This window comes from Carassius auratus, chromosome 10 (assembly GCF_003368295.1).
Source record: "Carassius auratus strain Wakin chromosome 10, ASM336829v1, whole genome shotgun sequence".
Classification (NCBI taxonomy): Eukaryota; Metazoa; Chordata; class Actinopteri; order Cypriniformes; family Cyprinidae; genus Carassius; species Carassius auratus.
Genome location: NC_039252.1, coordinates 19,463,408 through 19,477,420, shown reverse-complemented (window position 1 = coordinate 19,477,420; position 14,013 = coordinate 19,463,408). Strand labels below are relative to the sequence as shown.

The 14,013-nt window shown below is 34.8% G+C and overlaps 1 protein-coding gene across 1 annotated transcript in view; it reads right to left on the bottom strand.

The window, feature by feature from the left end:
• The window catches only part of LOC113110195 (zinc finger SWIM domain-containing protein 6), a 71,184-nt gene that overhangs the window by 18,398 nt on the left and 38,773 nt on the right, over window positions 1-14,013 (bottom strand). The window contains exons 2-5 of the mRNA XM_026274248.1: window positions 12,205-12,561; window positions 10,588-10,736; window positions 8,762-8,912; window positions 38-217 (exon numbers count right to left, since the gene is read on the bottom strand). Of these exons, the coding sequence (XP_026130033.1) occupies window positions 38-217; window positions 8,762-8,912; window positions 10,588-10,736; window positions 12,205-12,561 (837 nt within the window). The remainder of the gene's footprint in view (window positions 1-37; window positions 218-8,761; window positions 8,913-10,587; window positions 10,737-12,204; window positions 12,562-14,013) is intronic.

Sequence of the window (14,013 nt, the reverse complement as noted above, 5' to 3'; positions counted from 1 at the left end):
CCCCACCACCGTGACATGCACACACACACACACTTACCTTGGTTGCCGTGTGCACCCTGAGGCAAGGCATTGGTTAAATTGGGCAGCTCGTTGCCATGGTTACCGTCCTCCAAGGGACACACGTCCACACTGTTCCACTTCTTGAGCTGCCTGAGCCAAGCGGCCTTCTGTTCCGGCTTACAGTGGGGGTTCAGCACGATACACATCCACAAGGCACCTGGGAAAGACCGGGAGCGTTAACACAAAGCAATATGGAGGGATGCTTGGCGCTTCCTTAAGAAATAAATGATGTAGACCTCACCAAACAGCCTCCGAATCGGCCTGGGAGGTTCATACGGTACAAACAGACAGAGAGCTTCATTACATCTGACAGACAAACAGATAAATAGGTCAGCTGACTGCTCGACTGAACGCTGTTAACTTTAACACAGACAAACGACCTCCGAGAGCTCATCAAATCACTTCCTTTATACTGCGCTTTACATCTGATGCTAATCAGATAATCCTGAGTCACTAATGACAGCAATTTCTCAGAATCAGCTTCATGTATTTTTGCTCAGGCTTACTGAAGATGACAAGGAACTGAATGCAATTCTTTTGATTGGATGAATAACCAGATATGATTTTTGGATTTATATTGTTGTGATGTATCTTTCTGCTCTGTGGGGCAGTGAAAATGAAGATACAAAATTTGGGTGTGTAAATGAACAATGCAATTTAATAATGACAACATTATAAAAAACGATCTATCTACCCATCTCTCTATCTATGTCATTAAATGTAATCTGGAACACATAACTAGATTATATTACATTAAAAGTCAGACTACAATTGCTTTTTTTATTGATTAAATGATTACATATTCACATGGTTGAAATGCCGATAAATCAAAATAATACTTTCTATCTTTTTATGAAGTGTTTGTTGCAATTTAAAAAAATATTTATTTAAATGTTATGATTTAATTGATTATTAGCTCTACATTAAACTCATATTAATAACATTAAACATTTTGTTGACAACAATGAATAGAAGTATAAATTCTTTATCTTGGGTTTTTATATCGATATAACCTTAGTACAAAAGTAATATATATATATACACAAATATATAAAGTATAGTTTAAATCAGTTAACATATGAACTGACATATCATTCGAGAGACTTACAGATATAAAAATTATAATTAACATTTATTTGGAGTGCTACTTGAGCACAATGCACATTTCTTAACATTAAGGCTGTGTTTTATTGTCACTACTGATGAGGATTGTATGATCTATGAATAATATTGGTCTTTAAATGCAAGTGTACCTGAAGAATGCTTGCAATAGTTCCACTTTAGAACAATCACATATACTTCAGTGTATCTTTAGTTGGAATTCAGCAAGAAATCAACAAAAGATTTCTGCACAATTAAAGTGCATGTCCAATTCAGCGGACTTTTAAGTATTCCAGTTTAGTATACTAAAAGTACAATTGCTTTTATTAGGTACATAAATATGTAAATATATTTGTAGTATACTTAGCATGAAACAAATGCATTTCAAATACATTTACATTCAGTAATTTAGCAGACACTTATCCAAAGCGACTTACAAATGAGGACAGTGGAAGCAATCAAAATCAACAAAAAAGCAATATATTCAAAACCTACGACAAATCTCAGTTAGCCTAACACATAGCAAGGTTTTTATTTATTAAATAATAAATAAAAACATATAGAATAGAAAATACATTTAAGTATATATATTTTTATCTAGGGGGTACATGATTACCCTGTTTAAATCAATGTGAGGTCAAAAGTAATCTAAAAGTACAGTAGTCGGATTTTATCACCTGAAATGTGTAATGTAAAGGATTACTTGGATTACATTCCTAACTACAATATATATTTGTAATTAAACCAATTTTCTCATCTGTTGACCAACGTTACAGTAGATTTGGGAACTGATGAGAGAAAACCACTTCTAATTGGGCAAGCTAGCATTATTATTGGCCGATAACCTAAAAAAAAAACTCCCCAAAATCACTCTATAATAGCACAATATCTACACAAATGGCTGCTGTCAATCTTGACAAATGCAACTGAGAAAAGCACTTTTGTTTACTGCAGTAATCTGTAATCTGATGATGAACAGTCCAGCTGATATGTTGGTTGATCAAAAATGATGGCAGCGTACTCTATAAATACACCAAATGCTCACAATCCCTGCTTTAAAAAAAAGAATACAAATAAATAAGAGGACATCCATCCAGAAATACAGGCCTCTTTCAAGCCAAAAGGTACAAAGAAGTTGAGCATAAAGCTCCGGATCGATACACATACGTTCCTCACAGGGCAAAGCTCCTCCAGATCTCCAAGCAGAAACAACCCATGAGGTTCATCTCGCCTCTAATTCATCCCATTGGCTGCATCAGGGAGTGATGTATGGAGCCTGACACGAGCGCCGTGCCATACGGATCGTGTATGATGGTTTAATCACCCCCAGAGTGCTCCACAATGACACACTGAGAATACCTGCAAGAGCCAGCTGAGAGAACCAGAACCAGAGATGGAGGATGGGTGAAGGAGAAAACAATGAGACGGGGGGAGAAACGAAGCCAGCGGGAGAGACAAATCTATGATGGCAGCAGAGGAATTAGATAGTGGCGAGAGAAAAGAGCGGAAGACAAAGGAGGAGAGAGAGAGAGAGAGAGAAGACAAGATGTGAGGAAATCTGGAAGAGCACGGGAGGCTCGTGGGGGGATGGGACCGAGTCTCGGCTCTTTGTTTGGGCATGAAGGACAACAGACGTGGAAGAGATGAGAAGACATGCACCAGAACATGCAAACACAGGACGCAGCGGCGTATCTGAAAAACGCAAAGCTCAGAGACATTAATGCCTCTCTGCCAGGAGAAGGTAAGAGGCAGGAGTCAGGGCGCAAATATCATCAAAGTATAATAAATGTAATATATTGTTTTATAATAATAATGTAGAATATAATATTACATGCAAAGTTTTTTTGCTGCAAAATACTACTACTATTAATATAATAATAATAAATAATAATAATACAAATTATATATATTTATTTTTTGTCCTGGGAAATAAAATAAAATAAAATTTGATAGCCAACAAAATGTTTTTTTTTTTTATATAAAATGAGAAAAAAAAAATGCTGGGAAATAATAATAGAGCCAATCAAGTCATTATTATATTATGATTTGATGCCTAAGACAAGAGTAGGGTTAGAAATCAATCGAATATTACAGAAAACCAGAATTCCTGATTTTAAAAATAAATAAAATAAGACATCAATGCCTTTATAAACAGCCTCCACACAAGTAGTAAAGTCAGATTTATGAGAGAATGATTCTTACGAGTCGATTCTTTTGAAAGATTCATGACTCCAGTTAAAGATACACATCTGGAGTTCTATTCTAATAAATGCTACTAAAACAGCGCCAAGACTTGCTACAGTAAATTAAACGTAGTCTACATCAGGCAACAAAAGTAATTCACCCATCATCCAGTTGCCCTTAACTTGCCGATAACTAGTTAGTGAACATTCTTAGGTGGCATCTTCGACACTTCCAGTGTAGGGAGTTTCAAGTCGACACGGTTGCTTACAGTATAAACATGTATTAAGTGGAAACCAGAACTGGTCAGTGTCTTACGGTTACCATTTCTAGACAGGCGCGAACGGATCTGCAATGAACAAGACAATAAACACCACAAACAACAGCAAATAAGACATCATAAAACACTTCAAATGGCTAAACCAAAGCCAAACTTGCCCGTCACATCATCCAGTACATTGATTGAAAGCAAAAAATGGTTACAGCAGCTGTAATTCATTACGCCAAGATCACAATAAGTGAGGTGTGATGTTAGGGAGGGGAGGACGCTACATGCTCATCAAGACGCCGCTGGCTGTTTAGCACACTATTGTCTTAAACTTGCTGGCTACACGGCTTTGTGTTTGGACAATGTGAAGGGTTAGCGCTCGCTAGTGTAATTATGTCAGCTGAGAGAAGTCGTGGCCTAATTTCCAGGCTCCTCCATCACATACATAACCTAGATGAAAAGGAGTCGCTTCCAGCACACAGGCCCCTGTGCCCAGATTAATTAAAACAATATTGAGCTTTGCTGAATAAACTCATCCACACAATCACGCACACACATCCTTCCCCCTTTCTTTGACCGCGTCTTTCACGGGCCTAATTTGAGCTTTCACTCCAAATCTCATCCCTGCTGTCAGCACGCCTGTCCCAAGCCCAAAACATCCCATGGTTCCACTCTCTCAGAAACACACATACATAAACATAGCAAATTCTCAAGCAATATGGCCTTTTCTATGGGATAAACATCGACCAGGGCAACCAAAATAATAATATGAATAATAATAAAACATTACAATTAATATAATATAATATAATATAATATAATATAATATAATATAATATAATATAATATAATATAATATAATATAATATAATATAATATAATATAATATAAGTGTTAAGGTTTTTGGTGGAAACTAATCAATTATAATATATAATAAAATGTGAAAATATATCAGAAACAATAATCATCATAGTTAATACACAATATTTTAGAATATACTTGAATTATTAATGATTATTAATAATTTAAATGTATAATATAATATAATATAATATAATAATAAGAGTGTTAAGGTTTTTGGTGGGAAATAATTTATATATAATAAAACGTGAAATAGTATATTAGAAAATATATTCATCATAGTTAATATTTTAGAATATACTGGAAATAATAATAATAATTATTATTATAAATAATTTCAATGTATATATAATATAATATAATATCATATCATATCATATAAATAATATAATATAATGATGCTTTTTTTAGCTGGGAAATAATTATATACAATTACATGTAATGTAATACAAAATAAATAAAAGATTTCTTGAACTAATAATGAATGGTTCTTGAATGTCTACACATTACTCTATAGTGCTCAGTAATATAATAACATCACATCAATCTCCGTGTTTTCACTGGTTGTACACAACAACAATCAGACGACATCACTCAACTAGTCCAGTCTGATCGGTGAGGATCAGTCGTGTCTATGGGCCACTGCCACCAGAAGCACCAAACAGAACTGTGAAAATAATGAATAAAAGAGATCCGAGACCTGCCTGATGCAAGCGTGCCTTTGTTCTCCCAACAAAAGCGATTGGCTTGCAGCAGAGGGAGCGAGAGATGGATGAAGGAAGTGGTGGAGTGAAGGATGCTGGGAGGGGCGAGCATATAAATCTGGGCTGTAATCTCCCTCTCGCACTCGCTGGCAGCCGTCTCCTCCGCTCCTCATCCTCAGCCTACCTGACCGCCGGTGTCAGATTAAGTGTCCGGGATTTAATGAAACGCTCTTCGCATTATCGCGCCTGTCAGGGAGGAAGAGGAGGGGGCAGCCTTCATAACGAAGGCTTCTCCAATTACGCCGGGGCTTAGAGGGCCTGACAGGCGTAATGATTCATCTGAGAGAGGGAGAGAGAGAAGATCTCGCTCGCTCCTCTTTTTAATGAACCAGTGCCCCTCCACGGGTTCTTCAGGGGTGTAAGAGCTCTCAAAATGGTGGAGCTCGCCCAGAGGAGACCGTCTCAGCCTCGGTCAACACGTCCACAGAATGTTCACCAAAATAAACTCATGAGAGCATAACAGAGCTCCAAACAGTTCGCCTTAACTAAACAGCTCAAAAGAATCAGGATGCAAATGTAAAATAATAAAATAAATGTAATTAAATTAAATGGGTGCAAAGGTATAACTGCTGAGAAATGAGAAATGATATTACTGATAATAATAATAATAATAAATGACAAAATAATATGTAATAAAATATAGGCTGAAAGAGTTTAAGGTTATAATGATAATATTAATAGCATGAAATAAATACAATACAAAATATTGGTATAAAGGTTTTTGGTGAGAAATGATAATATGAAATCCTTTGAACCTATTATGTTGTATTTTATAAGGTTTTAATAATACAAATAATAATAAAAAAAAAAATAATAATAATAATACAGATGCAAATGGTTATATGAGTTGTTACAAATGATAATATAATATAATATAGATGCAAAGGATTATATAGTTAAAAATAAAAATATAATATAGATGCAAAGGATTGAACAGTGTTAAAAATAATAATATAATATAATATAGATGCAAAAGATTGAATAAAGTGTTAAAAATAAGAATATAATATAATATTATTATATAGATGCAAAGGATTATATAAAGTGTTAAATATACAAATATAATATAACATAATATAGATTCAAAGGATTGAATAGTGTTAAAAATAATAATATAATATTATATAGATGCAAAGGATTATATAAAGTGTTAAAAATAAGAATAATATAACAATATATTATAATATAATATAATATATAATATAGATGCAAAGGATTATATAGTGTTAAAAATAAAAATATAATATAGATGCAAAGGATTGAACAGTGTTAAAAATAATAATATAATATAATATAGATGCAAAAGATTGAATAAAGTGTTAAAAAAAGAATATAATATAATATTATTATATAGATTATATAGTGTTCAAAATAAAAATATAATATAATATAGATGCAAAGGATTGAAATAATAATATAATATAATATAATATAGATGCAAAGGATTATATAAAGTGTTAAAAATAAGAATATAATATAATATAATATAGATGCAAGGGATTATATAGTGTTAAAAATAAAAATATAATATAATATAGATGCAAAGGATTATATAGTGTTAAAAATAAAAATATAATATAATATAGATGCAAAGGATTATATAGTGTTAAAAATAAAAATATAATATAATATAGATTCAAAGGATTGAACGGTGTTAAAAATAATAATATAATATAATATAATATAATATAGATGCAAAGGATTGTATAAAGTGTTAAAAACAAGAATATAATATAATGTAGGTTCAAAGGTTTTAATAAGGTGTTATAATAACAATAAATATTAATAATAATAATGAATCAAATAAAATATAATAAAAATGAAAAAAGTGTAACTGTTTGTTTCTGTCCATTATTGGGGCATCATTATTTCGGTTTTCAAATATCTCCTAAATATGAAGCAATGAAGCAGAGCTTGCTTTGTTTTACATGTGGATAATATGTTCTCTTCATGTATATTAATCTGTAGACCAGAAAAGACTCAAAACCTGGGAAATACTGTGCATACTGCAAACACTGGGATGCAACATTATAAGGGTGTAGGACTCGTGTTGGTTGGGAGCCCCCATCCAGGGGCCACTCATTAAACAGCCCACTCCCCTCTGAGACACAAAGGGCCTCTCTTCCCCTTCCTGCAGCCTCTCCTCATCCTCCGTCAAACAAAAATGTGACACAGAAGGCCTCACTACACACAAACGCCCTGCAAATTCCTTGTAGTCACACGGTCAGCTCGGACACTAAAACTCCAGCCCTTGAAACCTTCAAACAGAGGACAGAAACCTTGTGAAAATATTGTGAAATATTAAGATTTCAAATAACCATTTTCCATTTGAATATATAGTAAAATGTAATTTATTCCTGTGATGCAAAGCAATCATTCCTCCAGTCTTCAGTGTCATATGATCTTTCAGAAATCATTCTAATATACGGATTTGCTGCTATATGCTGAAACATGGTTTTTTGAAGATTATTTAATGAATGGAAAGTATATAGAAGTCTTTTCTCTCACTTGTGACCAATTTAATGCATCCTTGCCGAATGCAAGTATTAATTCATTTCTTTATTGTAAATGCTGATGCTTGGCCAATGCAGAGTAGATGAAGTCCTACTTTACTCTAATGCATGCAACGACACCAGTGCAAAAACACTGAGAAGAATTGCACTTGCACCTCATTAGCAACTGCTTTCGGCCACATTTCAACACACAAGATCAAGCTTGAGTAGCTAGAAACGGTTGCGTTCACATACTTGCGTAGATATCTCATCAAATGCTTGAACATCCGATTTGCAGGTCCATTGGTCTAGTGCTTATCTCCCGCTCTGCTTCTGCGCTTGGCACACAGGGACCTGGACGCCAGCAATTGTGCCCACTGCCGCCAAGTGCCAAGGCAAAATTGATGAAACATCACAGGATTTGAGAACTGGCAGCCTGACACGATGCGGTGAGCCAGTCACAATTAAAATGATTACACGTCCTTCCAATTTTCACCACTTTCATTCCAATAGTGCTGATAGCAGGAGAAAAAACATGATATATTCCTCACATATACTACACTATGTGGACTGAATGGCAGTAAAACAACATTTGTTATTGGCTCCATGTGTTTTGATCCAGTTACAGTAATTGAAGCAAAAGAAGCAGGACGCAGCACTTCGGAAACGGCCTAAAGTGCGTCGCCGGTTTCTAGTGCTTGGGTTGGCTCGTGTGCTTACCACAGTATATTTTAGACGGAAACACCCGAGAGGGTTTTAAGTGGGAAAAGAATATGCAATATTGATCAAGAGCAAAAGCTACGAATATGCAATCTGGCAACGGCAGCATCCTCTAAATGGTCGTCCTCAGAGACGCAGGTGGATTTTAAACGGAGATCCGCACAGACGCTGAGTGCAGTGAAGACTGACTCGAAAAACAACACAACCGAGCGGTTCCCATACAGATCTCACACAAGACCTACTAGCAATCTAGCACAATAAGTCTTGCATCCAAAAAAAAAGATTTAGCCGTTCAGTGTTTGTGTTGTTCTCACCTAACTCGTCCCACAGCTGCCGGTATTTGTCCGTCATGGTGGTTCCCTGCTGCCGCCACAGAGCCAGCCGCGGGTCGGCCATGAACTGCTCTGTGATTAGCGTTAGCATGCGAGCGCCGTTCGAGTCCCGCATCTTCAGCATCTCCCGTACCTACAGGAAAACACACACACGCGCAATGTTTAAAAACAGGCACCAAAAATGCTAAACATGACACCATATCCAAACGCAGCCATGATTAAAAGTGATAGAGCCACGACCATGAAAAGTGGCGCAGGACAGGACATTTTATTTTGATATGAAATGTTTTTAAGGCTGCATTTAACTGATAAAAACCAGTTATAAAAACCTGCATATTTTTATTCCTGAGGCAATTCTATTACTTGTTTAATTTATTTTAATATAATATATTTTATTAGAATATAAGTATTTGATAAAATAATATAAAATATATTAGATTATATATAATCAAATATATACAAGTGTGTGTATATATATATATATATATATATACACACACAGTAGATAAATCACAGGTGATTATGTGCATTATTCAAAAGTAAACGCATCTAATATGAGTTTTTTAGATAATTTTGTTCGACCTTAGAGCCATACTGAAAGCAGCAACAGATCTTGAAAATAAATTAGATTAAAGATGTCCGTTAAAACAGTGAACTTACTGCAGAGTGTATTCAACAATAAAGATGGTATCAGTCACTCAGTATGTACATTTAATAATGTTAAAAAGCTTTAATATTTATGAATTCAATTATAAATGCATCCATTTCGTTGTGAGTGCAGTACGCCCACACCACTTCTGATTGGCTGTTATATTTGATTGAATTGCGATTTCGCATTTAGTCTGGTCACCCAAATTGTTTGTCGCAGGAATCTTGTTGCACCACGTGTAGTTAGGACTAGGGCTGCACAATGTGTCATTTAAGCATCGATATCACGATGTACGAATTCATGATAGTCACATCGCAGGATGTGCGATGTAGGCTGTTGTAGTTGATCCTTTATTCACTAACTGTACGGGCCAGCTGCTCCCCGGCCCTTAACGAATGTGATTCATGGAGAGCGCGAGAGAGAGCGCGTGCGAATTTGCCGTCATAGAGAGAGAGTGAGGGAGAGAGAGAGCGCGAGAGAGAGAGGGAGAGAGAGAGAGAGAGCACGAAAGAGAGAGATCGCGAAAGAGAGAGAGAGAGAGTGAGGGAGAGAGAGAGCGCGAGAGAGAGAGGGAGAGAGAGAGAGAGAGCACGAAAGAGAGAGATCGCGAAAGAGAGAGAGAGAGAGTGAGCGTGAGAGAGATAGCGCGAGAAAGAGCGCGCGCGTGAATTTGCCGTCATAGAGAGAGAGAGAGCGCTTCAAACAACATGAGCGCGGTCTTGCTCTCTCTCCCTCGCGCATATTAATAAATTGACACGATGGTTTCGATGTTTAAATCACTTAAAATGAGAATTTAAATCTGCTCACCCCATTTTTGTTTGTAAGAAAAAAAATTGATTAGATTTCATATCGCAATATATATCGCTGAAAAATAAAATATCGCAATGTCATTTTTTCCCAATATCGTGCAGCCCTAGTTAGGACACAGTGTTAAAGTATGTTATTTGCAAACAGACCACTTTTTTTCGTTCAAGGTTGTGTGATACCTGGTTAGAACCTCTTTTATGAGACCATCCAGACATTTTATTCAAATGTCGTGAGTGAGTTTATACTAGCATGCTAAATTTAAAGCATTTCATCATCTGATCGCTTAAAATGCTAATGCAGTGATGTGGAAAAGGTCAAATCATCACGAGTGGCTCCAGGAGCTTCAGCCCACCTTTGAGAACAGGAGATTGAGCTGTTTGCCCGAGCCGTGGTATCCCCCCTGGGACAGGAAGAGTTTGACCTGCTCCTGCACCTGCTCCTCGTCCAAATGCCAGCAGTTCTCATCGTCCACGCTGGCCCCCGCCGTGGGGTCCGGGGCCCCTGGTTTAGAAACACACAAGCAAGCGATCAGCGAACAGTATGGTGATGCTTATGCTGATCAAATAAAGCCTATAAAACGAGGCAATACTGATTATAGTCATGGAAAACCAAAACCAGAGATTATATATCAGCCAAAACTCTTCAATGCAATTAGTGCAATCAACACAGAGCCTTAATGCAATGCAGAAGTGCGCTGGTGTTCCAGAAGGAAACAGCTGATGATTTAAACACCGTCGACAATGCTGAGGGTCTATAGTAAAGATTTATTAGACGCCACATCAAACTAACTTCCTGCATTCCAGCTGTGACCTCACACAGGCCCGGCCTGATGAAAGCACTTCCTTTCCCCCTCATTCTGCCATACGCTGTTTGCCGACGCTTTCCCCCACTATAATTGGCACATCCGCTTTAGATTTCCCCTTCCTGAAAAAAGTGAAATATAATATGGCCATTGTGCCTAATGCCGAAACGATAAGAGAGACTAGAAGAGTCTTTCTTTCCCTTTAGATTTATGTCATCAGGGCATGATACTGGCAGCAACAGCTCCAGCCGACTCATTTTAAAAGGGTCTGGTCATTTTCAGCAGATCTATAAAAACTAAGCTGCAAAAAGATGTTATCTTCATGTTTGTGATGCCACACTTTACTTTAGCAACTACATTTACAGGCAACACACAAGGAAAACTGGATAATCAAAGCTCATTAACATACAGAAATCTTAAAGGTGCTGCCGAAAAAAAACGGTTTGTTTAATTCTAAGGATAGACAAAGGGTGGGAAATTGGTATGTAAAATAAACAAATAAAAGTAATTAATAAATAACAAAATAAAGTATAATTAATAAATAAATAAATAACGGATAATAATATAAGCTCAACATAATAACAAATAAACAAAATATAAAAATATAAAATAAAATATAAAAATATAAATAAAACAAATATAATAATTTTGTATTTTTTTTGTATTAATTTTATAAGCATAACAAGAAAAAAAAATTATATATATAAATGCTACAAAATGCAGAATATGGGTCTTTGAGGTTATAACAAAAAGCATCCAAAAATCCAAACAAAATGTCTTTTAATATCAATATAGTAAAATAAATAAATAAAAACTGAAAAAAAATGATATATATATAGATATCTATATAATATATATATATATATTTATAAATATAAAAAACTACAAAAATAATTTTTTAAATAATTATAAACAATATTAAAAGAATAATAAAAATAGTATCATGTCAAAAAAACATATTTCAACAACAAAAATTTTTTTTTTGCAGAATATGGCCTGTATTATAGAACATGTAAAAATTTTAAACAATAAATCTGTTGTACTATTGTAAATATGATATTATATAAATAGAAATACGCAAGTTTAAGCCCAGTTCTGGTAGTTGGCTCTGTTAGACAGAAGAAATGTCAAGCAGTAATGGTTGATATCAAGGCAGCTGGAGCTCACCGTGCACTTGATTGATCTCAGAGTTCTGTGAGAGAATCTCGTCTGCTAGTTTCTGGGCCGTGGGCAGCACTTCTGTGTGGTGGACGGTGATGAGATACTGCACAAACTTCTGTAACTGGTCCCTGTTCATCTGGAATAGAGTCTCTGAGATGGGGAGGTGAAGTTTGACCTGTTCAGGCCGCCGTACGCGGTACAGGGACAGCGCCACCACATGGGCGCAGTAGAAGATGTCCTTGTTTCCACAGCCGCACGTTACGGAGGTGATCTTGCAGCGGTCGAAGCTAATGGCTACGCTGCACACCATCTCTGGTTCTGACGTCGTGGCCGGTTCTGTTACTGTGCCGCTCAAATGGAAACCTGAGAGACCGAGAGAAGGAAAGAGTTAATTTTTGGATACAGTGTATGCTATATTTTTTCAACTGTTTGGACCATCCAGAAAATTGTGTGAAAATGCCCTGACTATATTTTCTCCAAGAGCTTTGATGCTCCACTTAATAAATTGTGCATTTTAAATCATCAGGCTTTATTTTTTCAAACTGATTGGTTTTCCTGTAGTGTAATGGATTAAATAAACAAACAAACTAAATTTAAAAAAAAGTAAAAATATAATAAAACGAAATAAATAAAAATACTTACACAATGAATATAAAAAAACTAATAGACAAAAACGAATAATAATAAAAAATACTTTAAAACGAAAACACCAAACATTAATTAAAAATAACAAAAGAAAAAAAATGAAATCAACATTTAAAAAAAGAAACAAATAAATTAAAAAAAAAATATTATATATATACTATATATACTATATATACTACTAATATATATATATTTAACTTAAGTGAAAATAAATAAAATATATTTTTAATAAATAGAATGAAAAAATAAATCTAAAATAAATTCTTAATAAAAAATTTACAGCTAAAAAATTTATAAATAAATCACTGACAAATTAATTCATGAAATTCAGAATCAAAAATAATAATAAATAAATCCACCTATCTATCAGTCTGGCTGCATAACCAGGCACCTAGCAACCAATCAGAACACCTTAACAAACATTCAATATTAAATGTTAAGATAAAGTGAAAATGGATGCAGGCACAATGTAAAGCGGGAGAGGATGAGGAAGTTTCAGTCTATGAGTGGTGAACAGATGTGTGTGTGTTGTGTGTGTGTGTGTGTGTGTGTGTGTGTGTTGGGGCGGGCGTTGAGGGCGGAGCTGCTCGGTGACTGGCGTGTGCCACTACAAAGGCAGGACTGAATAATACAGATGCTCATTTGAATATTATTTGAAGTGTTGATCCAAAAGAGGCGGAGAATTGTACATTTACTAGTAAGTAAAGCAGACATTAATGAGTGTGTCTGCCCCACACCTAGAGAATTCAAATGTGCCCGTCTACAGCCGACTTCACTTCCTGCTCGGGCTGCCTCCAGTTTAAGCACTGAAGTACTTCATCTGTGCTTTTGTTCTATTGTTTTCATTCGTCCTACTGCTTGCCAAGTAGTTAGTCCAAAAATAAATTAATAAAAACAACAACAAAACACACAATTAATAAAAAAAAAGAACTACATAGAAATACACATTTTATTCATCCCACTGATTATAATTGTAAAAAAAAAAAAAAATCAATATATAAAAAAGAAATTAAATAAAAAGTACTTCTAAAATTTATTTAAAAAAAATATATATATTAATTATAAATAAAATAAGATCTATATATTAAATATAAATAAAATAAAATATAATATACATGAAATATAAATATATAAAATATTAAAATATTTAACAAGGAAAAAAGAAATACT